The sequence below is a fragment of the Octodon degus genome, unplaced genomic scaffold, assembly GCF_000260255.1.
Source record: "Octodon degus isolate 3935 unplaced genomic scaffold, OctDeg1.0 scaffold00058, whole genome shotgun sequence".
Taxonomy (NCBI): Eukaryota; Metazoa; Chordata; class Mammalia; order Rodentia; family Octodontidae; genus Octodon; species Octodon degus.
The window spans coordinates 5,822,666-5,849,933 of record NW_004524634.1 but is presented as its reverse complement, the minus strand read 5'-3'; the positions used below and the strand labels follow the sequence as shown (position 1 = coordinate 5,849,933).

Here is a 27,268-nt window from a genome sequence, read left to right as displayed (position 1 = left end):
GGGGAAGAAAGGGGGGGTCCAGTTTCTCTTGGCCGAGCACTTTTTTTTGGAAGTCCTAGGACTAATCCCGAGGATCAGGACTCTTCTCCCAGCCCCTAGGGCCCTGCCCCGCCAAAGGTAGGGGAGTCAATGCTACTGGCTTGAAGAAGGGGAGCTGGGATGGAGAGGATGGTTGAGGGGTAGACAAGGGAAAAGGGATTATCAGGGATGGTGTCGGGGAAGCCAACCAACTGAGAGTTTTATTATTGTCAGAGGAGATCGAAACACAGAAGGGTGAAAAGAGAAGCAGATGGGGAGGGGGCTGTAGGATGTTCCAGCTAAGACTTCAGGGAGGGCCCAAGGCTGGGGGCACCTTCGTGAGGCCCTATCCCTGGACTCCCTAGCCACAATGTGCCCAGAACAAAGCTGTCTTGTTAAGCTGTTTGTTGGGGGAAACATGTTCAGAGGGTCCCCTCGCTGTGGAGGGGCTGTTCTCAGCCCTGGCTAGAGAAGGCCTTGGATAATGAGCTGATAGCTATAGTGAGCCCTAGCCTTCGGTGACAGCCAAAGCACTGGCAGGAGGTTTAGATAACCCCACCCCATTCACTCCCTACCCAGAGTGAGGCCTATCCCTCCCAGGCCCCTTGACCCTTCAGGGCATCTGAGTTTGTGTGCAGCGGCTTCTCCAAACCGTCCTTGGTGTCCACCTTCTCTGCCTGCTCCTCTACCCAGACAGAGCTTGCATTCAGGGTCTCAGTGGCCCCCTTTCCTGCCTCTCTCCGCAATCAGTCCAGCTGTCCGTCATCTAGCTGGCTACATGGGGTCATCTAGTAAGCTCTCCCAGGTCTGCTGCTTGGCTCTTGCACTCTGTCTTCACACATGTTCTGCCCTCTCTCTTGCTCTTCAGTACATGTGCTTCGTTCTTTCCCTACCATGTTCTCTCCATCTGTAACCTGTCTCTCCCAGTCTTTGTTTTTGTCCCTTTAGTCCCACAGTGTCCTTTCCTCTCACATCCTGTCTGGCTGGCTTTTCTGCTCTGTGTCTCAGTCTCTATATTGACTATTCTCTGACTTTTGGTCTCTAATCTCTGTCATTTTTTCTTTGCATCTCTTAAACTGCTAAGTGGGGGTGAATGGAGATAAAGATGCAGAAGTAGATGGGTTCTGTGGCTGTGCACACCTGTAATCCCACCAGCTGGCAGGCTGATGTAGAAGACTTGCCCCAAATTCAAGGCCAGCCTGGGCTACATACACAATGAGTTTCAGGCCAGTCTAGGCTATATAGTGAGACCCTGCCTCAAGAAAGAAAAAAAAAAAATGGCAGAACTAGGGAAGGACATTGTGGGGCATAACTGTTAGTTATGAAAGAAGAGCCCCCTTCCCACCCCCAATCTGGATTTCCAAGGCTGTGCCTCTTAGACTTTCATCTCTGCCTTCATTTAGTCTTTTTTTCACTGTCTTCTGGTTCCTGATGCTGTCTCTCCCCTACCGCCAATCCAGGCCTTCCCTGCCATGAGACCTGTCAGTGTCTGGCAGTGGAGCCCATGGGGGCTGCTGTTGTGCCAGCTGTGCAGCTGGTGCTTGGGGTCTCCATCTCCCTCCACGGCCCCTGACAAGAAGACAGGAAGCCAAGGGCTACGGTTCCGGCTGGCTGGCTTCCCTAGGAAGCCCTACGAGGGCCGAGTGGAAATACAGCGAGCTGGTGAATGGGGCACCATCTGTGATGACGACTTCACGCTGCAGGCTGCCCACGTCCTCTGTCGGGAGCTGGGCTTCACAGAGGCCACAGGTTGGACCCACAGTGCCAAATATGGTCCCGGAACAGGTGAGCAATACTCCAGCCATAGCCTAGGTATTACCTAATTTGAGCCTAACTGCAAAGAGAGAGAGAGAACAGCATAAAGACATAGCCAAAGGACATAGGACATGGTCAACAGCCAGTGTCAAGTCAACCAACATAGTTAATTCCACAGTTAATTCCATAGTTAATTCCTTAGGCTAGTCAGTGCATTCTGTGAGCCTCAACTTCACCATCTGCATAAATTCTAGATCTCTAAGTTCTTTTCTGCTGCAAATGTATGCTTCTGCAAACCATGAACAAGAGCATCCCAGATACAGGTGACCCCTTATGATTAAAATACAGTTGGTTTCAAGGGAAGTTGAAAACAGGTAAATAAATAATGTCTAGCTGTCCAAAGCCAGAGGCATCATGGATACCATAGCTAATAAAATCAGACTACAGGCCAGAGAGTAAACTAACAAGCTGGAAACAACTTAGGATACTTTGGGGGTACAGGAGTTAAATTTTAAGTGCCAAGTTTACTGAGATGCTCACACCACACTGGGATTGATGGACAGAAGTGGCTGCAGCCTGCAGCTAATAACCCACTTCCCATCAGCTAGACCACTTCTGGAATAAAGTGTTACCTGTAGATGCTACATTTCAAGAGAGACAGTAGAAAGTATCTTTCTCTGTCTCTCTGTCTGTCTCTGTCTCTCTCTGTATCTCTGTCTCTGTCTCTGTCTGTCTGTCTGTCTGTCTCTCTATCTCTCTCTCTCTCATACACACACACACACACACACACACACACACACACACACACATAGGGAGTGCTGCTCAGATGTGAAAGATTTAAAAACCAAGTTTCAGAAGGGGCAGCTGAAGGAATAAGGCTTATTACAAATAAGAAACAGCCTCAGACTGCAGTTATATGATGGTTGTCTTCTAATATGGGAAGGACAATCATGTGACTAAGGAGTTTTTCTGGCTGGCATTAAGGCCTAAATTTTTGAGGTCCCACCCAATTCTCTCTCTCTCTCTTTTTTTTTTTTTTTTTGCGGAACCAGGGATTGAACTCAGGCCCTTGCGCTTGCCAGGGAAGCACTTACTCTACTGAGCCATCTCCCTGGCCCCGGTCCCACCCAATTCTAAGAGGAAGTCAGTGATATTCAATGTGGTCCATACAGAAATGACAAGAGGGAGCCGGGCAGAGAGCTCAGCGGACTAAAGTGCCTGCTTAGGCAAGCGCAGGGACCTGGGTATGATCCCTGGCACCACATGCCATGCCGGGCCCCACCCACGGGGCCTGAGACTGGGCATGGTGGTGTGTGCCCGTAATTCCAGCGTTTGAGTGCCTGAAAACAGGAGGATCACTGCAAGTCTGATCTGTGTAGTGAGACCCTGTAGACCTTGTACTAAAAACATTTTTTTAAAAAAATGACAAGAGGCTACGCAGCAGCACAGACAGGATGAACCTATGGGAGGATGTCAGGGTGAGGTGAAAGGATCTTAGATTTCCAAGTCTTATAGACAATCTTATGTATTGGTTGTGTGGTCTAAGGCAAGTTACTTCTCTGAAATCCAGTCTATTTGTATAAGAAGGTCTTCTGGTGGCTCTGTTCTAAGGATGATTAAATGTTCGTGCTCTGGCAGATTGCCTGGCACACAATAGGTACTTTATTAGCTGTCACTGAATGGGTAAGGACTGACCAGAGCTTCATTGTTGAAACTTGGTTTTTTATTCATCCTATTTTTTTTTTTTATACCAAGGATCAAACCCAAACCCAGGACCTTGTGCTTGCCAGGCAGGGGCATAAGCTGCTGAGCTAGCTCCCTGGCCCCCTATTAAATTCCCTTTTTTTTTTTTTTTTTTTTTTTCCTTTTTTTTTGGCAGAACTGGGGATTGCACTCAGGCCCTTGTGCTTGCCAGGGAAGTGCTTATTCCACTGAGCCATCTCCCCAGCCCCAACCCTATTAAATTCTTGAGCACCCCCAGATCACTCTCAACTTTCCATCAACTTTATGTCCCCTTTCCTCTTCTTCTCTAGGGTTCTTTGTACCTTCTCCACTCCTTTTCCTACCAGGCTCTTGGGATCATTATCATGGCCAGGTGCGAGGCCCCCGTGCCTTACTTCTCTTAGCCTTCCTCCCCAAGCTTCTCTGTCCCTCCATGTCCCCTTCTGTAGGCCGCATCTGGTTGGACAACCTGAGCTGCCATGGGACTGAGCAGAGCGTGACTGAATGTGCATCCCGGGGCTGGGGCAATAGCGACTGTACTCATGATGAGGACGCTGGAGTCATCTGCAAGGACCAGCGCCTGCCAGGTTTCTCGGACTCCAATGTCATCGAGGTATGCAGTAAATGCATGCATGCATGTGTGAACACACCCTACCCAGGATGACCAGGCAAAGGGATGTGAGGGCGGCTATATGTGGTTAGAGGGGATCTTACCCATATGATCCAATGGGATACTGTAATTTGGATTGGTAGGATGTTGAAAGAGGGGATCAAATGATTAAAAAAGCCAAGGATTCTTTTTAGTATTAGAATTCAAGTTACTGAACTTGGAAGGGGCCTCTCTAGCCTCACTTCCTAGTCACCTTGCGGGCATCCAGTGCCTGCTCTGCCTATGTTCCTTTTCTCCTGGAACATCCTCCTCCTCAAAGCTACTTTTTCTGTAAAATGCTCCCTCCTGCTCTGGGCAGTCTGGTCCTCCCACTGTGATCATGTCTCCACTCCCAGCTGCAGGAGCACTTCCACTCCCAGACTGACAGCAAGCCTAGACTCTTGGTGGTCTGTTCTGCCTGCATCCCATCCCACCCCAGGGTTCACAGAAAGCACACTCAGTGTTCCTTAAGGATGACAGAACACGTGAGAGATGCCACAGGGATTCCTTCCCTGCTTGTGGTCCCGCCCCCAGGTGGAGCATCATCTGCAAGTAGAAGAGGTGCGACTTAGACCGGCCGTTGGGTGGGGCAGGCGACCCTTACCTGTGACTGAGGGTTTAGTTGAAGTCAGGCTTGCAGATGGCTGGTCCAAAGTGTGTGACAAAGGCTGGAGCGCCCACAACAGCCACGTCGTCTGCGGAATGCTGGGCTTCCCTAGTGAAAAGAGGGTCAACACGGCCTTCTACAGGTGAGGGTCTGCGCGCTGCATGGGGCGGGCGGCGCGTGGAGGTGCTCATGGTGTTGAGAGAACTTTGAAAGGATCAGGGGCCTGGGCGAGGAGTGGGGTTTCTGGAATAGTGGGTAAACAGGGAAGTTGTTGTGTTAGAAAATTATGTAGCTATGAAGTGTGAAGCCCCCAGAGGGATCTGAAAAGGGCTCCTTAGGAGCAGGGCTGGGTGTGAAGCTTGGGGTAGCACTTCCGTGCATGTGATGTCAGCAGTAGGCAGGTAGATTCTTCAGCATTGCAAGTTCTGAGCGTCTGGGTGTGGCCCAGACTCTAAGCTACAGTGATGGCCACAGGCCGTTCAGTTCCGGGAGGGGCCTGAAAGCACCGGAAAAGACTGGCGGGGTCTTCGAGCAGTGCCGTCCGCCAGGGGCATCAGTGAGCAGGAAACACTCTGGAATGGGCTTGGGGCCTCTAGAACGCCCTTTCCCAGGTTCCAGCCCTCTACCTGCCTTGGAGCTTGGAATGCACGCTAGCCTCCAGGTTTAGGAGCACCCTGGCTTGCACTTAGAGCTGCTCTCTTCCCTGAAGCATCTAATTTGGTCATTTTGAGAAACAGTATCTGGGAGCTGGGCAAATACTTGGACTTCTATCGCCCTTCTGTCTCTAATTTCCTATGTTGCAAGCCAGAAAAGTTCATTTTCTTCAGTTCATCCTTTTTGCTGAAAGGCCCCTTGACGTCCAGATGACTTTCTGCTGAGCACACTACTTCAGGTGTGGTCGGGCGCAGGGCACAGCAGGATGTGCATCTTTAATCGAAGCAGCTTGCTTTGCTTTTCTAGGAGGTAGCAGCATCTAGTGCTCCTATTGAACTTACGCTGTAATCACCTACAGGCAACTCCAGTCTTCACTTGTCTTTAATACTGATAGCCTTTTTGAATCTAAATATAGATTGAGTTCACACTATGAAATATTAAAAGGGGCTGGGGGGGGATAGCTCAGTAGAATAAGTGTTTTTCTGGCAAGTGCAAGGTCCTGAGTTCAATCCCCAGAACCGCAGGAAAAAAAAAATCCTAAAAAGTCCATCATGATCCCACAAGATCCTCTCGAGACATGATTTTCAAGCTGTCATTCCTACCAACCTCCTACAATGGAAGGGCAAGACAGTTATACCCTCCAGCTTCTTCAGAATAACTACAAAATTGTCGTTAAAATGTTTAAAACCAAAATCTAACTCTTCCTGCAAAAATTTTCTTCAGATTTGCACCACACCTCTAATCACTGGTTGTGGAGATATGATTTTCAACCCTTGTGGTGGGAGAAGAACACTACAGCAGTTTAACCAATGTTTTACTATCTTGTATATAATGAAAGTCTTTGTTAGTCTTTGCTAAAATCCAGATACAATGTTCACAGCCATTTCCAACTCTCCAATCACAAAAGGACATTGTAGTTCAGTATATTTTTTTAATCCATTTAGGTCTCTGAGGATTACTATATTTTTGTCCTAAATGCTTACAAACTTTCTGCTCAATACCTTACTCTTGAATATAACTTACATGTAGTTTGAGGAATCTTTTCTCTCTCTCCTTCCCCATCCCTGAATGTCAATAAAATATCTGATCTCTAGTCTTTTTCCATATTTGCTTAAATTTTTCTTGACTCAACAGTGAGACACATTTGAAAGTTCTTTCAGCCCCAAGGAATATTTTTTATCTGGCCTGGAGATTGAAACCATTTTAAGAGCTATGTGATCCCTTACTGTCACCTACCTTGAGATTGTATTTCTTTCTCTATGCTTGTTCTTGTGCGTCAGGAATTGAACACAGAACCTTGCACTTGCCAGGCAAGTGCTATGCTGCTGAGCTATATCCTCGGCCTCTGTACTTGTTCTTTACCTTTCCTAATACAAACTCCAGGTTTAGGATGGTTAGTAAGATTTAATACAGATGTTCATCCAGGTGTGGTAGAACACACCTGTAATCCTAACACTTGGAAGGTTAAGGCAGGAGGATTGATGCAAGTTATTCAAGACCAGCCTGAGTTACATAGTGAGACCCTGTCTCAACAAAAAAAAAAAAAAAGATGGGTCATATGTCCAAGCAGCAGGCCATAGAATAGGTGGGTCATTCAACAAGGCATATCTGTCATAGTTATTCCAAGTGAAGGTGATGATGGCATGAAAAAGTCTAGAGAGTCATCCACCCAGCATTTTCTTATTGAGGCCCTACTGTGTGTCCGGTACTGTTGTAGACATCAGGGATTCAATAGTGAACACAATGCAGAAATCCCTAATCTGGTAAGCTAAGGGAGAATCAGAAAATAAATGAAATGGAAGGATGATAAAGAGTGCAGTGGGTAAAAATAAACCAGGGAAGGGTTAAAGACAGAGGAGTGGGAAGGCAGTCTTAAGTGGAGTGACCAGGGAAGGTCTCTTTAAGGAAGAAGAATCACTTATGAAAAGGTGTTTGGGGCAGGCATTCTTGTCATTCTCTAGGAGAACATTGTGGCTGGAGCTGAGTGGACAAAGGAAAAAGGCATAGATAGGTGTGACGCAGGAAAATGGCGAGCCGCACAGAGTAGGACCACTGGGGAGACTTTGGCTTTTACTCTGATAGGCAAGAACCTCTGGAGGGTTTTGAGCAGAGGTGTGGCGTCTGACTTCCATTCTTACCATATTACTTTGGATGCTTTGTTGAAGGTAGACTATAGGAGCTGGGGTGTGACTGTGCACAGCAGTGATCCCAGCACTCTGGGACGCTAAAGCAGGACGATCACAAGCCCAAGCCCAGCCTGGGCAATTTAGCAATGCAGTGAGTGTAGCTCAGTGTGAACATTGTGGGTTCAATCCTAATATGGGGGGGAGTGGTGCAGGATAGAGTGGTAGAAGCAAAAGTTAAAGGTGGCTTGAAAGCTAAATAAAGAAAATAAAAAACGATGTTGACAAGTGAAAGTGGTGAAGAATAATCAAATTCTGTGTGTAGTTGAAGGGCTGACAGGACTTGTTGATGGATTCAATGTGGTGTGAGAGAAAAAGAGGAGTAAAGCACCCTTTCCAGGGTTGGGGCCACAGCTAGATATACAGCTGGTCTCCTCTGATAAAGAAGAGGTGGAGCATGTTTTGTATGGCGATGGGAGTGGACTGAAGGTTAGGAACTTATCTTTACATAGAGATGATACACTTGAAGGCTTTGGGTAGGTGTGGGGGTGCACCTGTAATCTCAGCACTCCGAAGGCTGAGGCAGGAGAATTGCTACAATTTCCAGACCAGCCTGAGCTACAAAGTGAGTTCTAGGCCAGCCTGAGCTGTAGTGAATCCCTGTCTCAGAAAAAAAAAAAAAAAAGACCAAAAAAATTTTTGAAGGTCTTAAGGACTGAGGATATGGTCCAATGGTTTAGAGCACTATCCTAGAGTGTGTAAGGCCCTGGGTTTGATCTCTAGCACCATTTAGAAAGAACTTAATTTTTTTAGGTTCTTTAGAAGACTGAAATTATGAGGTTAACAGGAAATTGAATACATGACTCTAGAATTAAGTTCAGTTAAAGTGTCTCAAGTCATGAGCTAAAAGTGTAGCTCAGTGGCACAGCATTTGCCTGGCATGTTCAAGGCACTGGGCTGGATCCCCAGTAGTGGAAAGAATAAAAGAAAAATCCCAAGGACTGAACATTGGGGAACTTCAATTTTCATAACTCTGGACGATAAGGTGAAATGCAATTAGGTGAGGGAGAAAGAAAACCAGAAGAGTTTAGTGTGCTAGAAGCCAAGTAAAGGGCTTAGAGAAGAGACTGATTGCCTGAGTCAGTAATGTCAGTAGATCTAAAAACATGAAGACCAAAAATGAACACTGGAGTTAGCAACATGGACGTCAACATTGACTCTGACCGAGATTATAATGAACAGGATATATTTAGAACATGGGGGGGAAGAAGAAGAACATAGTTAAGTGCACAAGAGTAGAAGGTATTGGGGTTGTTTATTTGTTTGTTTATTTTTGTTCAGGAAATTGAACTCAGGACCTTGTGCTTTCCAGGCAGGTGCTTGTGCTGCTGAGCTATATATCTGGCCCAGAAGGTTTATGTTGAGAAGCCATGAAAGAAAGATCTGAATGGATAGGGGCCAAAAATTGGAAAAACTTTTATGCCATCACTGAGAGTATTATCTTTGTCTTACTTTTTAAGAAGAATTTTTTTTCCCATTCAGAATGCCTTAAGAGCAGGTCTGGTAAGGCTTGAGGATCTGGGGATCGAACCACAGAATTCTGAGCCTGACTGCTTTGCTTAAGCATGCACTTAAACAACTGAGCTAATAGTCAGGCCCCCTGTCTTACTTTTTAAAAGTTAACAGTGAAAGTATTTTGTGTGGGCAATAATACATTAAAAACAGGCTTTTGGTTTTTTGGGTTTTTTTTAAGTTTGCCTGAGGTTCAATTCAATAGTTTTAAGAGATAGGCCATGCTTGGAAAGTTAGAGACTCAGTTATTATCCATGGATATGCAGAGTCTTAAGTAATTTTTATAGAGCAGGAAGATTTGCTGTACATATAGAACCTCATAAGGAATCCTTATGAGACAAAGGAAGAAAACATACTAAACCACACAGGTCTTTCTTAGTGGGGACAGAGATTACAGATGGGAGAAGTTATAGCCCTTCTTTCTCAGGCAAGTCAGCCAGGGAGCATTCTCATAGGTAATACAATTTGAGAGACAGCCAAGATAAACAACTCTGTCCTCCTTGGAGGGAAAAAAGTTGGTCTTCTAGCTTTACAGGAAGTCAGTGAGATTTAGGGAATGAGAAAATCAGAGCTTGATGTATTTAACATTTTTTAACTTGTCTTGGGAGTTCCACCCAAGAGCACATTAAAGTTACAGAATTTTAAAAGAGAAAGGAACCAGAGAAATAGCTCACCGGTATAAGCACCGACTGGCAAGCACAAGGTCACAAGTTCAATCCCCAGTGCCGAAAATAAATAAGTAAACAAATAAATAAATGAGGAAAAAATGTACAAGTAACAAAACTTACCTGGGAGGCTGAAGCAGGAGGACTGCTTTGAGTTCAAGACCAGCCTGGGCTACAAAGTGAGTTCAAGACCAGCCTGAAATGTATAGTGAAACTCAGTCTTTAAAAAAGTAATAATAATAGTAATAATAATAATAATAATAATAATATAATAAATTATTTACTTTTCTTGGACAGGGAATGGAATTGAGGCTCTAAGAGCTTCAATGCCATTTAAGAAGTCACTCTTTGGTTCATTTCACTTTGACAGGTATTTATTGACTGTCTCCAATTTGCCAAGTATGTATAAAGTGCTGAGAATACAAAGGTGGATGAATGATAAGAGAAGTAATGAGGTACCTGGTCACAGAAGGCCCTTAGGCTATGGTAGGCAAGGAGAAGCCATTAAAGTGTTTCAGTGAGGAGAGCACTGTGAGGTGTTGTGATCAGTTCTGTGGCCCCGAAGATTACTTTGACTGCCTTTCTGAACATAGTTTAGAGAAGAGCAAAAATGAATGAATTTGAGAAATATTTAGAAAGGAAAATTGACAGGACTTGGTTATTGATTTTCTTTGGTAGCCGAAGAAAAGAAATGTCAAGGTTGACTCCCAGGTTTCTGGAGTGGATTTTGAGAACACAGTTAAGGATTGTGTTTTTATTTTGGACCCACAATTTATTTTAGATGACTAAGATATCTAAGTAGAACCACAAAAAAGAAAGTGTAATTCACAAGGTCGAGTGTGAATGAGACCTTATACAGTGAAGACCATGCATGGAGTGAAAAGAAATGAATGCCTGAGACAGAGCCCCAAAAATCTAAGACTAGACAAGCAAGAAACCTGCAAAGAGGAACAGGAAAAAGAAAGCAGAACTGGGGATAATCACAGGCTGTTGCCGTGTTATGGCAGCCCAGGAAGAGAGAAGGCAGCAGAGTCAGGTGCTGCAGAGAGGTCAATAAACTGAAGACTGAGGAATGTCTGCTGGATTTAGCAACATAGAAATTACTGTGGACTGCTGAGTGTAGTAGGATTTGCCTGTAATCCCAGCATTTAGGAGACTGAGGCAGTGTGATCACTGCAAATTCGAGGCTCATGGCAGGCAGAAGGCATCAAAGCAGCAAAGTAGCAAAGGACAGCAACAGCAGCCTGCCCCTCCCTTTCATCCCTTCCAGGCTGCCTGCCTTTTGGGTGGTGCCACCCATACCCAGGAAGGGTCTTTCCATTATCCACACCCAGAACTATGCCAAACCGATCAGTAGCAAATTTAGTAATCACATGCTTAATCCAGCACCACACACGCTAGATCCAGCCACCTCTGGGAAGTCCCATCTATCACCATACAAGGTTGGAGGTGGTATCTGGATACAAGCCATGACACACACGTCTAATATTTGTAAGATGAAAAGTTCCAAACTACATACACACACACACACACACACACACACACACACACACACCTTATAAGGCCCTAAATTTATTTTTTTATGTATTTAGTACAGGGTCTCACTACACAGATGTGACTTGCAGTGATCCTTACTGTTTTTCAGCCTCCCAAGTGCTGGGATTACAGGCGCGCGCCACCACACATAGTCTCATTCGTGTCTCAGCGCGCACCCCAGGGGTGGGGCCAGCATGGCAAGCTGGGGATTGAATCCCAGCCCCTGTGTCTGCCTAAACTGGCACTTTAATCCTCTGAGCTATCTGGCCAGCCCAGCCCTTAATTTAGAGAAGAGGTGGTATCATTGTGGTATCATTGTTATCACAGTGCTGGTTACTCAAACCTAGAGCCTCACATTCTAGGCAAGTTCTCTACCACTGAGCTAAGCCCCCAGCCCATAGGTACTTCCCTACATGTCCATACAATACTAAATTTTTTCTGAGTACTACTCCAGTGATCTTTCTGGGTTTAACTGGTCAAAGAAACTGCCATATGTATTTCATTTTAGACATACTTGAGAAAAAGTCATTTGAAGAAAAATAATTCCACATCATATTCATAAGATGAACTGTTCTAAATTTTTAGTAATATCTACAGAAAGGAACCCAAAAGTTGTAGACTGTTTGGTAGGAATAGTGGACATTCTGGATGTTTTGACAAAAATGCCAGCTAAATACGTTCTCAAAAAGGCATTGGGAAAAGACTAACCCATTTAAAAAGCATATACTAAAATCCTAGTGTAACTTTTATGGTGAAATACAATTTCTCAAGAGAAATAGCCAAGGAAGAACATAGTCAAAGAAAGGACAACTCAAATCATAATGGACAACTCTATAAACTTACAAGACAGATAAGATTTATCTCATCTATAAATAGTTGAACAGGACAAAGAAGGGCTATAATTACAGTCTTCAAAATTAAAAGAAGAATGAAAAGCAAAACAGACCTGGTTCCTGTTTCCATTATTAGACTTAAGTCTCTTAAAGAATTAAGTCAATTATTTAGGCCAATTAAAAGAAATAAGATTTCTTTCCCTAGATATAAATTTGGGAAATGAGCTCAGTTTGTGACTGACCAAAGCATCTGGGATTGAAACAGAAATGGGAAGGGTTCTTCCAGTCAAACCAAGTTAAAGGTCTTCATATATCCCACCTTGGGCCTTGGGCCTTGAGCCTTGTGCCTGGCCCAGTGACCTCAGGCCTGGAAATGTGAGACTTTCTTGGAAATAGCATTCAAGAAAAAAAGGAAAATACATCCTCACCAGGTCTGCTCCAGGCTCGCTCCCTATCCTAAACTGATCCGTGTGACAATCCTAGTAATCATGACCCCTTACCTTTTTCCCTCCCCTGAAGTTTACCATGCACACCCAGACTCAGAAGTCCTCACTCCCCATCTACCTTAGTCTAATCGCTAAGGGTCCTAGTATTGGATGCCATCTGTCCTAAGTCTGTGGCCTTCAGTGCTGTTCATCCACTTGCTGGTGCTTTTGAGGGCAATCAGCTATGGAGGGTAGGCCTCGCAGTGCCTGTGGATACAGGATCCTGCCACCAGGAACCCTTCTGCCTGCTGATCTTGGCTGCAGCAGTCTTTTCTACTAGACTCTACACTGATCTTGACTATTATTATCTTATCCTCACAGAAAGTTGAGGAAGCGAGCGGCCAAAGCCTCAGCCCGGCACCCCAAGTCCCTTGGAAGGTAATGGGGCAAGAGCCCCGGGACCTCCTGCTTTCCCCTCAGGCCCCAGGAGGTGGATGGATGGATAACAGCCTATCCATGTCCATCCCAGACCCCAAGCTGATGAATTAGGCATGTGACTTGCAAGATGGTCATTCCTGGGGGAGGAGAGGGAGGGAGGCATGGGGATGGGCAAGCTCAATCTCAGGAAACCTGGGAAGAAATAATGCAGGAGCAACTGAGCTGAAGCCTCCACCTTTATACTTACCCCAGATTCATGAACTGCAGCATCAGATACCAGCAGTCCTCCCCCACACACTCCTCCCCTCCCACATTCCTGTTCTTTCTGTTCCTCTGACCTTTCCTCTGACTTCCTCTCTTCTCCCCACTTGAGTTTCCAAAACCAGACTTCCAATCCCTGTCAGTCAGGAGAAACAACCTGAAGTCCTAGATATACACAATCCCCTGGTGTCCAGCAACCAGTGTCCGTGGGAAATCCTGCCACCCTTCCCTTTCCCCTGCCCACACACACTGCAGGAAGGGCCCTTCTCAGAAACAGGAGACCAACCCTCTACCTTCCCTAGACCATATACCTAACTACTAGCTCCACCATCTTTCTCCTTTTTGCAGACCCATCACCAAGCTTAAAGTCAAACCCAAATCCCAAGTGGGCAGGGGGCCAATCAAGAGGTAAATGCAGTGGGACTGGGTGAGGAAGTGAGAGAAAACAGAGGCATGAAGTTGGGGGTGTTACACCATGGTCAGCGAGGATTCAAGAGAGACTTGTTTGACTGACAAAGGAGCAGCTGTGAGAAAACCTTCCAGATTTTTAATGGAATTTTTAGTCTCTGGGCAATTATGCTTGTTGGATTTTTGGTTTTATTCCATGCTTATCATCTTTCATTGAGTTCTCGTAAGAAAATCTGGCACCTTTCTCATTCAGACTCTGTACTTACCTTTCCGCTAAGAGGTTATGTGTGCCTAAGAGACCAGTGATCCCATCCTACCTTAATTTGATTCATTTTTAAAATAAGTGTTACCTGTTTGCCTTAAGTAGTGTGAGAGTCCCTTTTGGTGCTTTTCCAGGGATGAAGTGAAAAGCACAGTCCCTGCCTCTCTGGCTCAGTCTACATAGTTAGGCTCCCTGTTCCACACTTTTCCTCCTAGGCCCTTTCAGAACTCAAGGGAATGGAAATCTTCCAAACCTCTATCTAACTTGTTTTCCAAGAGGCAGTTTGCATATTAAGTCTCCTTGATAACTTCTTCAGCAGTGACTGAGGTTCTGGAAACTCACCCTTTTCTGCAGTCCCCTCCTCTCATCATCCAGTGGCCCCTGGCCCCGCTCCCCAGCTTCCCCCTCTGGTGGCTGACTGCAGAGGAACTCAGAATTCAAGGGTGTTCTCACAGCACCCTTCGGGCTTAGGTCATCTTTGCCCAATATGGCCATCCCTGACCCTCATATTACACCACACTCTGCTGTTTTTACTTTATTGGTCATAGGAAAAGGGAAGCAAGGATTTTAGAAGATGTCTTTTTTTTTCCCCTGTGATGTCCTCTGTAACTTTTATTTTCAGCCAAACAGAACTGCATGTGAGTTCCTGATCTCTTTGAGCTTCAGGACCCATGTATTGTGAGCTTCCAACAGTACTCTGTGAGGTCTCCAGACTGCCTTTGCCTACTTGTTTACAAAAGTAACTTTCCTCCTCCCTCTGTCTTCCTAGCAGAGGGAGGCTTCCTGGCTTCTAGTACCTCTATTCCTTCCTTCCTCTGACAAGTGATAGCGCACACTGCTGCAACACTCCACCACCAGATCTGGCTCACAGGCCTGTTCTACCAGTGCCAGATCTCAGGTGCCTCCCTTTCTCTCCAGGCTCAACCCAGCTGTTTTGCTAAGAGGGTGTTCCTTTTCTACACCTCGCTACAATCTCTCATTCCACTGATATCCATGAACAAGTCCATTCCTTTCCTGGAGTTATCTCTTTGTAGTCTCCAGGCTTTAATATCCCTAGTTCAATCCCATTTTCAGTCCCATTGTTCTGCTCAAATGGCCATGGACATTATTAGGTTGAAACTGCAGAAATGTGAACTACTTCTGCTCAGCTCAAGTCTTGGGTTGTCTCTGCCATTTTGTTATTCCCATCCACCTTCCTTTTGGGCCGTGTAGTCCCTCCAGCTTTTGTCTGTCTGGCCAGCGCCTGGGCTGTTCTTTCTGTAACTACCCATCATACTTTGTCCTCTGGATTTCTCACCTGGAAGCCCCAGTGGCCTCTGAGAAGCCATTGAGAACCAAGACTCCCTCTGGTCCTTGCATCTCAACTTGTTATTTCAATCTCAGGATAACAGGAGGGTCTGCTCACTTGGCAGTTTAGGCTTCCTGTTTGTGCCAGCCACTCCCTCCTGGCCATCTCTTCCAGCTCAGTGGTCCTGGCTTCCCATTTACTTGGCATTACAACTTAAGCCTCAGCCTCCTTCAGGATGAAACCACTAAGAACAAGGTTTCATCCTGCAAGTTGAGACTGGCCATCTTTCTAGGACTCTTCTGCCATAGAAGGTCCCAGGGGTTCTCCTGTCTGGTAGTTGAGGCTCTTTTGGCCTGCACACCCAACAGTCCCTTTGTCTCTTCCAAGGGAAATGTAGCAAGGGGAGAAAAGGGGTATGTGACCATGAGAGGATGGAGGCATGGGCTGGTAGAGGCTGTTAGGCACAGAGGCAGGAGCACTGTTTTATTCTACTGCGTCTCACTCCTGTGCCCTCAGGTTGCTGGCCCAGAGGCAGCAACACTCCTTTGGTCTGCATGGAGTGGCATGTGTGGGCACAGAGGCCCACCTCTCCCTCTGTTCCCTGGAGTTCTATCGTGCCAATGACACTGCCAGGTGTCCTGGGGGAGGCCCTGTGGTGGTGAGCTGTGTGGCTGGCCCTCTCTACTCGGTGTCCAGCAGCCAGAAGAAGCAACAACAGCCCAAGCTTCATGGGGAGGTATGTGAGCCAGTGATATGACCTTTCCAACCCTGCGGAAAACCCCTGGCCTGGCCACCCCCTCACTAAGCACAGCCCTGACCTTTGAGGACAGAACTGAACCTTCCTTGGGCATGACCCACACACCTGACATACCCACACTCCCTCCCACCAAAACCCTTCATCTCCCAGGTCTGCTGAGCCCTCCTAGGTGTTCACCACTGCTGGGCACATCTCTCACAGGTCCGGGTACGTCTGAAGGGCGGCGCCCATCCTGGAGAGGGCCGGGTGGAGGTCCTGAAGGCCGGCACGTGGGGCACAGTCTGTGACCGCAAGTGGGACTTGCAGGCAGCGAGTGTGGTGTGTCGAGAGCTGGGCTTCGGCAGTGCTCGAGAGGCTTTGACTGGCGCCCGAATGGGGCAGGGTGAGGAGGCAGGGAGATGGGAGATGGGACGGGTCAAGGAGGGTCCCACTCCTCTGGAGTAAATTCTTGGGAAAGTGAGGAGTCCCCTGGGCCGTGAAGGAGTAATCACAGCCCTCTGAGCTATGACTTCTGCCTAGGCATGGGGGCCATCCACCTGAGTGAAGTTCGATGTTCTGGCCAGGAGTCTTCCCTCTGGAAGTGCTCCTCCAAGAACATCACCGCTGAAGACTGCTCTCACAGCCAGGATGCTGGGGTCCGATGCAACCTGCCCTACACTGGGGTGGAGACCAAGGTTAGTCGGACTTTCCGCCCTGATCCATTCTATCTGGCCCTAACCCCCAGGGAGTAGCCTGAGAGTCCCTAGTAGCTATCCTGGCCCCTTGTTCCAAGCTCCCACCTGACCCCGCCACTTGCTAGCCCTCTGTGCACCTCTGAACCAGTTTGCCACATTGCCACTAGTCTCACCACCACAGCAAACAGCTTCCCCAAGCACGTCCATTCTGTGTCACTACAGATCCGACTCAGTGGGGGCCGCAGCCGACATGAGGGGCGAGTTGAGGTGCAAATAGGGGGACCGGGGCACCTCCGCTGGGGTCTCATCTGCGGGGATGACTGGGGAACACTGGAGGCGATGGTGGCCTGTAGGCAGCTTGGCCTGGGCTACGCCAGCCACGGCCTACAGGTAAGGAAGAGGGAGAGGAACCGTAGCAACTGTCTCTAAGCCTGTGCTTTGGGCAAAGTACTGTGGAAATGCATCCCTTGGCCCAAGCTGTGCCCACTTATGTCCCCAGGAGACTTGGTACTGGGACTCAGGGAACATAACTGAGGTGGTGATGAGTGGAGTGCGCTGCACAGGGATGGAGCTATCCCTGGACCAATGTGCCCATCATGGTGCTCACGTCACCTGCAAGAGGACAGGGACCCGCTTCACCGCTGGAGTCATCTGTTCTGAGAGTGAGGGGCAGGGGATAGCAAGACAGGGAGGGGAGGCTGGCTCTGAGCCAATCCTTGGCAGGGAGAAGGGGCTGCCATCTGGCAGGGTGGTTCTTCCCTATAGAAAACCAGCCCCACACTCTAAGGAATGAGAGCACCCCCTTCCAGCCCTGCCCCTCAGCAGTGACTCCTCTTACTCTCCTTCCTTTCTCATGCAGCGGCCTCTGATCTGCTGCTGCACTCGGCACTGGTGCAAGAGACTGCCTATATCGAGGACCGGCCCCTGCACATGCTGTACTGTGCTGCAGAAGAGAACTGCCTGGCCAGCTCGGCCCGCTTGGCCAACTGGCCTTACGGCCACCGACGTCTGCTCCGATTCTCTTCCCAGATCCACAATCTGGGACGAGCTGACTTCAGGCCCAAGGCTGGGCGCCACTCCTGGGTGTGGCATGAGTGCCATGGGTGAGAAGGTGGAAGGGATCAGGTAGAAGGATGAGGCCACAAGGAATGGGGCAGGCCTCCCAGGGTCTGGGAAAGAAACAAGTATTCACTTGCCTCTTATCCCCACAGGCACTATCACAGCATGGACATCTTCACTCACTATGATATCCTGACCCCCAATGGCACCAAGGTGGCGGAGGGACACAAAGCAAGTTTCTGTCTAGAAGACACTGAATGTCAGGAGGGTGAGTTGGGGCTGAGTGGACTTCGGCATCTCCAGAGCACAGCCTTTCCTTTCCCTGACATATGCCAATCTCTTCAGATGTCTCCAAGAGGTACGAGTGTGCCAACTTTGGAGAACAAGGTATCACTGTGGGTTGCTGGGATCTCTACAGGCACGACATCGACTGTCAGTGGATTGACATCACAGATGTGAAGCCAGGAAACTACATTCTCCAGGTGCCTAGGGTCCAGTCCTCCTAGGTGGTGGGCAGGAGTCTTAAATTTGGATGTGAGGGTTGCAGCTGGGTCAAGTGGCCATTCTCCCCCATTCACAGGTGATCATCAACCCGAATTTTGAAGTAGCAGAAAGTGACTTCACCAACAATGCCATGAAATGTAACTGCAAATACGATGGACACCGCATCTGGGTGCACAACTGCCACATTGGTATTTATGAGAAAGGGTGCGGGAAAAGACTGGGAGCTGAGAGGAAAAGGCTTATTCCTTTCCTTAAGCAAATTCTGTATCTTACCACCCACTCTCAGACCTGTCTATCCACTGCTGCCCACCCTTCCCCACAGCGGGTCTGCCCTGCTGCCTCTGGGCAGGGCACCACCCACACTGCCTGTCCAACCTGCCTTCAGGTGATGCCTTCAGTGAAGAAGCCAACAGGAGGTTCGAGCGCTATCCAGGACAGACAAGCAACCAGGTTGTCTAAATGTCACCACTCTCCTCTTCAAACCACCACTGGCCCCAATGGCAGGGGTCTGAGGCTGCCATTACCTCAGGAGCTCACCATGGAAGCCTTGAAGGTAGCCGGCCCACCATACTCATCCACCCATGGACTGTGGATGTGGAAATGACAAGCAGAAGCCATGGCCCTTTTTCCTAGACTGGCTCTCAGTACTTGTGCCAGCATGGAGAATCTCTGTTCCAGGGCCAGCACGGAGCAGGGCACAGCACACAACTGGCTAAAGCAGCAGCTGACTAAATTCCCAGACACCAGATGGCAGCTGCTCACTTTCTTGACTGTGAGGTCAGGATGGTCAGCTCCTATTACATCCTTTCAGGTCAGGGGAGATACAGCTTTATCTCTTGTGTTTTGGTGGGGGAAAAGATCCAGCCCCCTTCCCCCATGTTTGACTATAAGATGTTGCTAGGTGTAATTTTATTTTATATAAAAAGTGTTTTTGAGATTGTTCAGGGCCCAGGGATTGGTTGGAGGGACCCGCCCCCCACTGGTTCACTGACTTCCCTGCCCAGGTACCCTCAGAACCTACACTAGGAAGGCAAGAATGAAATCAGAGCAGGAGCATCATACTCTTGCTAATACAGTCATTCTGTGATCTCAGGGGTCACATATAAAGTCAGGGTTTCTGGTCCCCGCCGGATTCGCACTGCCAGCTGTGACTGGGTTCGAACAGCTTCATAAACGTCTTCAGCATTCTGTACCAGCTGCTCCCCAATGGCCAAGATCACATCACCAGGCCGTAGACCAGCCCTACAGAGAAGGATGGACAGAAACAAGGGAGTACATGGCCCAGTTCAAGGACACTTACACACTGCCCCTGCCCCACCTCACAGAGCACTCTCTCCTTCACCTGTGTGCAGGGGAGCCCAGGATGACCTTATGGATGAGTACACCATGCTGAACATCAGGAAAGCTTGGTTCTCGAAGCTGTAGCTCAGCAAGGATGCTGAAAGGATACAGATCAACCTCTTAGCCACACCTAGGAACTCTCCTTGGGTTCACCTCAAGTATCTCATTAACACACTGGTAAAGGTGTGGCCAGGACACATACTAAGCACTACAAATATGAAGACAGCTCATTTTCTGCCTGCTAGCAGTTAGAAAGCAGGATAAGTACACAAAAGAAAACTTAATTCCAAATGACACAGTGTTAAAGTCAGCAATACTAGTATCATTTTAGAACCCTCAGAGAAGCTTTAAGAGCGGGGTAGAACTTAGAATGATGGATCTGATGTTAACTATATAAAACAAGAAGCGTGTAAAGATACAGGTGTGGGATATCAGGTTGGCTAAGTCAGTATTCCTGTGGGAAGTAGCCAGGTCTGGAAGGTTTAGGCAGGCAAAAAATGCCTTTAAGAGCCATGTGGGGAGGGGCACACATGGTGGTGCACGCCTGTAATTCCAGCACTCAGGAGGCTGAGGCAGGAGGATTGCCAGGAGTTTGAGGCCAGCTTAAACTGCATAGTGAAACCCTGAGAAGGAAGGAAGGAAGGAAGGAAGGAAGGAAGGAAGGAAGGAAGGAAAAGAAAAGACACAGACAGAAACAGCCAGCTCTTAAATGCTAGAGATAATGAATTTTAAGGCTTTAAGTTGATTTTTTCCACAATAGCAGTGACAAGATGGAATCAATTTGGTGACAGGGGTGCCAGATGGAGTACAGTGACAAAATCAAAATAATAAGGAATAGTTCTGGGATACTGAGAAGCAGTTCATCTTAATTAAAGGTGAGCACAGCCAGCCTCAGAGAAGGGCCCAGGTGCTCACTGGTTCTACATCTCACACCCATTAATGCTCATACCTGGGAGTAAGTGTCAGCATCATCACCCCAATGTAACGGCGCTGGGATCCGCTAATTCCAAACCAGGAATCTGTGAAAGAGGGGCAGTGAGCCCCTACCCTGCTACATCCTTCCTTCCTTTCCTTTTCCTCCCAGTGAATGTTCCTTCCCATGTCCCATCCACCACTTTAAAAGAACCCCCTTTCCAGCTACCAGACTCACTTTTCTTTTCCCCACGTCGCAGAAACTCTCTAAGTCGATCGGAGGGAATGGCAAAGGAGATTCCAGCAGTGACCTTCATAGTGTTCACTCCAATCACCTCCCCATCCTGCAGGGACACAGCCCCCTGTCCCCTAGCCCAAACGGATAGCAGGGAATGGGGGCATCTGAACAAGAGAACCAGGGGCTGTTGGGGGAATTGGCTGGCTAAGGGAAGGTAGCAAACAAGACTAACTACACAGAAAAAGAACCGAACTTTCTTGAAGTAGAGAAAAACCACCCTTTCTGTACTGACCTGGGGCAGGAATTCTTAGAAAACAAGACATCACACTCACCAGGTTAACCAGAGGGCCTCCAGAGTTTCCAAACTGTAGGACAAGGAAAAAATATGGAAGAGAATCAGGAGATCCTAAGCCTGGGGGCATAACCCGCAGATGTAAGCACTTTTCCAGATTTTCCTTCCCAAACCCATAAATGAGTTACTATATTTTCTGCAGCCCAACCTTAGTATAAATGCTCATCTAATGTCAGTTGGCACTGCACCACACAGCACCAACCTAGATTGTCATTTTCCTTGTATAAGGACATACATCAATAGCTGCATCAGTCTGAATGTATTCCACATTGGTTTGGGGAAGTCCCAGGTCTCTGGCTGGACGCTGAGCAGAGCTGACAATGCCAGATGTGATCGTGTTCTGCAGTGCAAAGGGACTTCCCATGGCCACAACAAACTCGCCTTGCCGGACATCAGCAGAGCGTCCCAGAGGCAGCGTGGGCAGAGGCTCCTAAAGAATGGGTACAAAAGATCTGTCATCTGGAGATACGAGCAAGAAAACAGTTGTATCCAGAGTTAGCCTGCTTCGGCCCCACCTTGGTTTGAATCCTCAGCGTGGCAATATCTGCCACCGGATCCACAGCTGTAACCGTGGCCTCATAAGTGTCACCGCTAGGCAGCCTCACACGAACGCGGCGCCGATCAGCCACCACATGGGCGTTGGTAACGATGAGCCCATCGGCAGCCACCACGAATCCTGAGCCATTTGAGATAGGGACTTCCCGGCCCGAAAAAGGGTGCCTGGAATGGGGAAAGCACTGATAATATAAAGAAGCTCCTGCCCTGTGCCTGTGGCTCCCACGCCTATCTATCCCAGCATTACCGGTCCAGGATCTCGATATACACCACGGCGGGTGCAGTCTTCTCCACAACATCGGCAATGAAATTGTACTGGCTCCGGGGGGAGGTGGCTGGTGGAGCAGGAACAGCGGCGAAGACGGCTGGAGGGCTCCGACTCCAGCCCCACAACAGCAGCACGGCGCCCCCAGCGCCGAGCGCCACCGCCAGCCACGAGTGCGAACGGGATCCCGGGGTCCTCGAGGCCTCCTGGATCTGGGGATCAGGGGTCTCCGCAGACAGTCGCGCCCGTGTCCAAGACGTCAAACATGCGCGAGGTTCAGGAATTCCCAGAGACAACCGGGCCGGGAGACAGGAGGTCCCGTAAGTCTCCCGGACCCAGGGGTAAGGTGTTGCTGACGTCAGGAGGGCCCGAAGGTCAGGGGTCAACAGGGGTCCCTTCCCGCTGAGAACGCCACCCAAAGCCCGCCAGCCCCGGAGGATCCAACCTGCACCCCGCCCCGCCCTCAGTGCAGCCATCAGCTCCACCTTGGCTGCCTACTCGCCCGCCCAACTCGGAGGCGGTGCCCAGGATCCGAGCAGGCAGACAGCCGGACCTTGGGCACGCCGGAACCTTAAGTCCTCCAGAAGTGCACGCCGGGACCCAGGATTCCCGGGAACCAGCCCCGCCCCGGCCCGCGAATGCTGGGAACTGTGGTCTCCGCCGGACGCAAGTAGTCAGGCGCCCCGGGCCGCAGGGCATGCTGGGTCCGCTAGCCCTTCCGGGGCGCCTCCGGACTGCGGGTCACGGCACTTTGGCGGATGCCCAGAGCCTAAGCCTTCCCAGGAGCCCCCGCGGCCGGCGCGAAGATGGCGGCAGCGGCGGCCGGGCGCGCCTGAAACAGCTGCGATGGAGCCTTCCCCGGCGCCCGGGCCGGAGCGGCTCTTTGACGCGCACCGGTAAGAGCGCCGGAGGGAAGAGGCGAGCTGGCATCCTCTCCGCCTTCCGTGCCTGATCACCACCTCTGCCCTGCAGGCTCCCGGGTGACGGCTTCCTGCTCCTCGCGCTGCTGCTCTACGCGCCGGTCGGCTTCTGCCTTCTAGTCCTGCGCCTCTTTCTCGGGATCCACGTCTTCTTGGTTAGCTGCGCGCTGCCTGACAGTGTCTTCCGCAGGTTCCGACCCGGGCGCTGAGGGAGTGTCTGGGCTGGGCCGGGCCGGGGCTGCACAGTCACCGCCAGGACCTATGCCCTCAGGTTCGTGGTGCGGACCATGTGCGCGGTGCTGGGGCTTGTGGCCCGCCAGGAAGGCGCCGGACTCCGGGATCCCCGCGTCAGGGTCCTCATTTCCAACCACGTGACACCTTTTGACCACAACATAGTCAACCTACTCACCACCTGTAGCACCGTGAGTAGGGGCGAGGCCTAGAGCGCCACCAAGTGGCTCCCTGGGCCCGTGCTCCAGGTTGGCCTGGCCCGCTTGGGTCTCCCTTGGGGGCTAACGACTCCGACCCGGGTCTCATTGCAGCGCTTACCATTTCTTCTCATTTCTTTCCAATCTCTTCATCTTGCTTTCTCTGCTCCCTATTCCCAGCCTCTGCTCAATAGTCCTCCCAGCTTTGTGTGTTGGTCTCGGGGCTTCATGGAGGTGGATAGGCGAGTGGAATTGGTGGAGTCACTCAAGAGATTCTGCGCTTCCACGAGGCTTCCTCCCACCCCTCTGCTGCTGTTCCCCGAGGAAGAGGCCACCAATGGCCGAGAGGGGCTCCTGCACTTCAGGTGAGTAAGCACCAGCCTCTGCTGGGTAGATTGGTCAGACTTGTAGGCCTTTGGGTTTTCCCAGTCTTCAATCCTTACCCTACTTCATTCCCAGATCATTTTTTTCCTGCCCACTTTTATTTCTTTTTCTCAAATGCTTTTCCTGTGTATCTGCCGGTATGGTGTTGTTTCCTGATTTTAGTCAGATAAGTGCTGCTGATGGGGCTAGCTGGACTCCATTCTACTCTCCTTTCTTTTCTAGTTCCTGGCCATTTTCTATTCAGGATGTGGTACAACCCCTTACCCTGCAAGTTCAGAGACCCTTAGTTTCTGTGGTAAGTATGTGTTAGACAAGGATCCTCTGGAATTTGGGGGGAAAGTTTCCCCGCCCTGGCCCTGGCCTCACTTCATACCCTCCCCTCAGACGGTGTCAGATGCTTCCTGGGTCTCAGAACTGCTGTGGTCACTTTTCGTCCCTTTCACGGTGTATCAAGTAAGGTATTAACTGTCCTCACTTTTTGGTGGCTGGGGAGAGGCTCACCTCAAGGTTGAGGAACTAGAGAGCTCTGCCCTGTCCATTAATAGCTTTTTTAATATCAAGATTGCACCACAGAGGCAACACTGTATACTGTGCCCCCACCCCCACCACCACTATTCCATGAAGCAAGGTACCAAAGTAGGGAAGGGATGACTTTATATAGCACTGGCTTGCTTTTTGCAGGTGGCTTCATCCAGTTCGCCGACAGCTGGGAGAGGAGAATGAGGAGTTTGCACTCCGTGTACAACAGGTGGTAGAGTACACAAGCAGGGTGGGGCTGTGGGTTCCTTCACAGGGAGAGACTGGCAATCCTGGTACTTACACCCTTCCACTTCTCCTAGCTGGTGGCCAAGGAATTGGGCCAGACTGGGACAAGGCTTACTCCAGCTGACAAAGCAGAACACATGAAGAGACAAAGACACCCCAGGTTGCGTCCCCAGTTAGGTGTGTGGTCTCTTTTTGAGCTTTTTTCAACCTGTGGCAGTTTCTTCTCTACTGCTAGACTGGCCAGCCTCTTCTTCCTCTTGACTCTCCACTCAACCATATTTCTGAATTCTTGTTTTTCAGCCCAGTCTTCTTTCCCTCCCTCTCCTGGCCCTCCTCCTGACTTGCAGTTGGCAACGCTGGCTCAGAGAGTCAAGGAGGTTTTGCCTCATGTGCCACTGGGTGTCATCCAGAGAGACCTGGGTATGAGAAAGGGTGGCCTCACACAAAGTAACAGACACAGGGAGGAAAAAATGGGCTAAGAAGGAAGAGGTGAGTGGAGAATGGACTCCCTCTTCTGTCTTCCTTTCTTCCCAGCCAGGACTGGCTGTGTAGACTTGACCATCACTAATCTGCTTGAGGGAGCTGTAGCTTTCATGCCTGAAGACATCACAGAGGGAACCCAGTCCCTGCCCACAGCCCCTGCCCCAAAGGTGAGACCCAGAAGCAGTTAGGTCCAAGACTTGGGGAAGTTGGTCAGTCCTCAGCACCCTATTCCTGACTTAGCTTTCAGATCATGCGACCCTAGCACAGCGCCTCTCTTGCAAAGTAGGCATATGATGCGTGTTTATTGATGATGACTTCGCAAGCACTCTGACATTGTGATCACCTCAGTTCCCCAGCTCTGGCCTGGCGACCCCTCAGCCCACAGCCCTTACATTTGCCAAGTCTTCCTGGGCCCGTCAGGAGAGCCTGCAGGAGCGAAAGCAGGCACTGTACGAATATGCAAGAAGGTGAGGGGTTAGATGACAATGAGTAGGAAGGGGCAAAGTGGAGAAGGGTATTATGGAGCCAATATGACAAAGCCTACATGATGTCTTTCACCATGTCCCACAGGAGATTCAGAGAGAGACAGGCCCTGGAGGCTGACTGAGCTCAAAGGATGGTACCCAGAGCCGCAGGACGGAGACTGGGGGCAGCCCTCACCCAACTCAAAAAGGCTGGATGAGTGGGTGGTAAAAAAAAAAAAAAAAAAGGGAGGGATGGGGCTCCCCTAATCTCACATTAAATACAGGGTTTTCACTCAAGGTCTCTGTTGCCTATCTGGGTTTCAGAATCTCCTGAGCAGGTTTATTTCCCTTTGGTCAGAGGATATGGGGCTGACAGTCTTCATAGGTTTGAGGGATGGTTGGATAGAAATGTCTTAAATCATTCTATCACAGGAGATGAGTGATGCTAAAGAAATGTAAATAAACTGACAACAACCAGACCCCAATTTGAGTGTTCATCCCAGGCCTGTGAAAAACTACAAGACCCATGATGCCTTTCACAAGCACTAAGCTGTCCAGTTCACATAGGCTCTCTAGTGGCAGGAGCCTATTTTCTATAGGTTAGTGGCTAGGTTAAATAAAGTGGTGCATGTTGCCCCACCCCAAAAGCAAGCGTCTGGATTGGAGTTTGAGCCTAGCCCAGGGCAGAGCCGGAACTTACCTTTGAACTTTAAGCAGTCAGCAGCTACCTAGATGGTTCTGGAACTGGCTGCCATCCTGACGTCTCAAGAGCTGCAAGCAGGTTTGAATCCAGGATCTTTGTGGCCCTTCTGTGACCACCGCATTCCTTATACCTTCACCCCCGGGACCTTCTCCAGCTTTCTGTCTCACATAATTATTGCTGGCTCCAGGGACTTCTCATTAGTCATAAGACTTAACTCACAGCTACAGGTAAAAGTTCACTTTTGATGATCCTTTAGAAACACCCAGTACTGTTTCCTGGCAAGCGGGAAGTGCTGAGAAGTATAGACCCCCAGGCATTGTTATCTGAGGATAGATGCTGAGAATCAGCTGACCCGGAGCAATGATGTCAGTCCAAGTAGGCTTTACTAGCTGCCCTGCTTTCTATAGGTCCTCCCGGACAGCCACCATGGCCTCTCAGCCTCCTGGGCTGGCAGAAGAACCTGACCCAAGTCCTGGAGAGTCTGAACTAGCTGTGAACCCATTTGATGGGCTCCCCTTCTCTTCCCGCTACTATGAGCTGCTTGAGCAGCGCCGAGGCTTACCCATCTGGGCTGCCCGCTTCATCTTCCTGGAGCATTTGGAGAGTAGCCCCACTGGCGTGGTCCTGGTGTCTGGGGAGCCTGGCTCTGGCAAGAGTACCCAGGTGGAGGGAGATGCTGGGAGGGGCTAAAAAATAAGGGATGGGCTGCCTGGGATGTGGGGGAAGTGGGCAAAGGGAAGTGGGTTAGGCTGCCGCAGGGTATTGATCAGAGACTCCCCAAATAAGAGTACCTGCAGTGTACTTTGGTCAAAGTTCTGTGACCCTCTTACTGGCTGTCCTTCCCCCTACCCTAGATCCCTCAGTGGTGTGCAGAATTTGCGCTGGCCAGGGGATTCCAGAATGGCCAGGTTACTGTCACTCAACCCTACCCTCTGGCAGCCCTGAGCCTGGCTTTGCGGGTTGCTGATGAGATGGACCTGACCGTGGGTCATGAGGTTGGATATAGCATCCCCCAGGAGGACTGCACAGGACCCAGCACTCTGCTCAGGTGGGGTCTTCTGCAGGCCCACCTGGCATCTCTGCATAACCACCACCAGCCCAACTCACCCTTTAAATCACATGCAGTGCAACTGCTTAATTAAGCCCCTGAGCCCCAGCCAGGGGTCTCAGACATTCAACCTCACTATGGTAGTCTCCCTCCCCTTCTAGTGAACCAGATGTCTTCCAGGGGTTATGGGGTCACAGTTA

At 49.4% G+C, this 27,268-nt stretch overlaps 4 protein-coding genes across 8 annotated transcripts in view; 3 read left to right on the top strand and 1 right to left on the bottom strand.

Annotated features, from left to right (window-relative positions):
• The first annotated feature begins 36 nt into the window (after positions 1–36).
• Positions 37–19,144, top strand: Loxl3 (lysyl oxidase like 3). 2 transcript variants are annotated; one of them, XM_023718355.1, is made up of 16 exons: positions 37–117; positions 1,479–1,803; positions 3,945–4,108; positions 4,679–4,893; positions 12,941–12,997; positions 13,607–13,666; positions 15,733–15,952; positions 16,175–16,355; positions 16,493–16,647; positions 16,870–17,037; positions 17,147–17,309; positions 17,507–17,750; positions 17,859–17,974; positions 18,052–18,188; positions 18,287–18,398; positions 18,596–19,144. In XM_023718355.1, exons 2-16 carry the CDS (start codon positions 1,491–1,493, stop codon positions 18,667–18,669), a joined length of 2,379 nt encoding a protein of 792 aa, XP_023574123.1. In that variant the 5' UTR covers positions 37–117; positions 1,479–1,490; the 3' UTR covers positions 18,670–19,144. The 2 variants fall into 2 exon arrangements, with proteins under 2 accessions (XP_023574123.1, XP_004634179.1); XM_004634122.2 differs by lacking the exons at positions 12,941–12,997; positions 13,607–13,666.
• Htra2 (HtrA serine peptidase 2) lies at positions 18,928–22,940 on the bottom strand. Its single transcript, XM_004634124.1, has 8 exons — positions 21,856–22,940; positions 21,569–21,773; positions 21,289–21,483; positions 21,034–21,066; positions 20,702–20,807; positions 20,501–20,570; positions 19,553–19,648; positions 18,928–19,452 (listed from the first exon to the last, which is right to left on the bottom strand). The coding sequence occupies exons 1-8, from the start codon at positions 22,347–22,349 to the stop codon at positions 19,287–19,289; spliced, it is 1,365 nt and encodes a 454-aa protein (XP_004634181.1). The 5' UTR covers positions 22,350–22,940; the 3' UTR covers positions 18,928–19,286.
• On the top strand, positions 22,464–25,615 carry Aup1 (AUP1, lipid droplet regulating VLDL assembly factor). Of its 4 annotated transcripts, none has more exons than XM_004634126.3 (12): positions 22,464–22,769; positions 22,846–22,983; positions 23,065–23,215; positions 23,402–23,586; positions 23,828–23,900; positions 23,990–24,063; positions 24,287–24,353; positions 24,445–24,547; positions 24,671–24,790; positions 24,905–25,020; positions 25,202–25,320; positions 25,424–25,615. In XM_004634126.3, exons 1-12 carry the CDS (start codon positions 22,720–22,722, stop codon positions 25,458–25,460), a joined length of 1,233 nt encoding a protein of 410 aa, XP_004634183.1. In that variant the 5' UTR covers positions 22,464–22,719; the 3' UTR covers positions 25,461–25,615. The 4 variants fall into 4 exon arrangements, with proteins under 4 accessions (XP_004634183.1, XP_023574125.1, XP_023574126.1 ...); XM_023718357.1 differs by having other exon boundaries at positions 22,683–22,769; positions 23,050–23,215; positions 25,424–25,614; XM_023718358.1 differs by lacking the exons at positions 25,202–25,320; positions 25,424–25,615 and adding an exon at positions 25,094–25,180 and having other exon boundaries at positions 22,683–22,769; positions 23,050–23,215.
• A 95-nt stretch (positions 25,616–25,710) lies between these two features.
• Dqx1 (DEAQ-box RNA dependent ATPase 1) overlaps positions 25,711–27,268 on the top strand; it is an 8,924-nt gene continuing 7,366 nt past the window's right edge. The window contains exons 1-2 of the mRNA XM_023718356.1: positions 25,711–26,683; positions 26,875–27,068. Coding sequence (XP_023574124.1) covers positions 26,381–26,683; positions 26,875–27,068 — 497 coding nt within the window. The 5' untranslated portion in view covers positions 25,711–26,380. The remainder of the gene's footprint in view (positions 26,684–26,874; positions 27,069–27,268) is intronic.

Excerpts from the sequence above, each read along its gene's own strand:
- Aup1 (XM_023718357.1), top strand. The coding sequence starts at position 22,720 with ATGGAGCCTTCCCCGGCGCCCGGGCCGGAGCGGCTCTTTGACGCGCAC. Across the intron at positions 22,770-22,845 it reads CGGCTCTTTGACGCGCACCG|GCTCCCGGGTGACGGCTTCC; the intron begins GTAAGAGCGCCG and ends TCTGCCCTGCAG. Across the intron at positions 24,354-24,444 it reads TTGCACTCCGTGTACAACAG|CTGGTGGCCAAGGAATTGGG; the intron begins GTGGTAGAGTAC and ends CACTTCTCCTAG.
- Loxl3 (XM_023718355.1), top strand. The coding sequence starts at position 1,491 with ATGAGACCTGTCAGTGTCTGGCAGTGGAGCCCATGGGGGCTGCTGTTG. Across the intron at positions 1,804-3,944 it reads CAAATATGGTCCCGGAACAG|GCCGCATCTGGTTGGACAAC; the intron begins GTGAGCAATACT and ends CCCCTTCTGTAG. Across the intron at positions 18,399-18,595 it reads GGTGCACAACTGCCACATTG|GTGATGCCTTCAGTGAAGAA; the intron begins GTATTTATGAGA and ends ACCTGCCTTCAG.
- Htra2 (XM_004634124.1), bottom strand. The coding sequence starts at position 22,349 with ATGGCTGCACTGAGGGCGGGGCGGGGTGCAGGTTGGATCCTCCGGGGC. Across the intron at positions 21,484-21,568 it reads CGCTGAGGATTCAAACCAAG|GAGCCTCTGCCCACGCTGCC; the intron begins GTGGGGCCGAAG and ends CCCATTCTTTAG. Across the intron at positions 20,571-20,701 it reads GCGACGTGGGGAAAAGAAAA|ATTCCTGGTTTGGAATTAGC; the intron begins GTGAGTCTGGTA and ends CCTCTTTCACAG.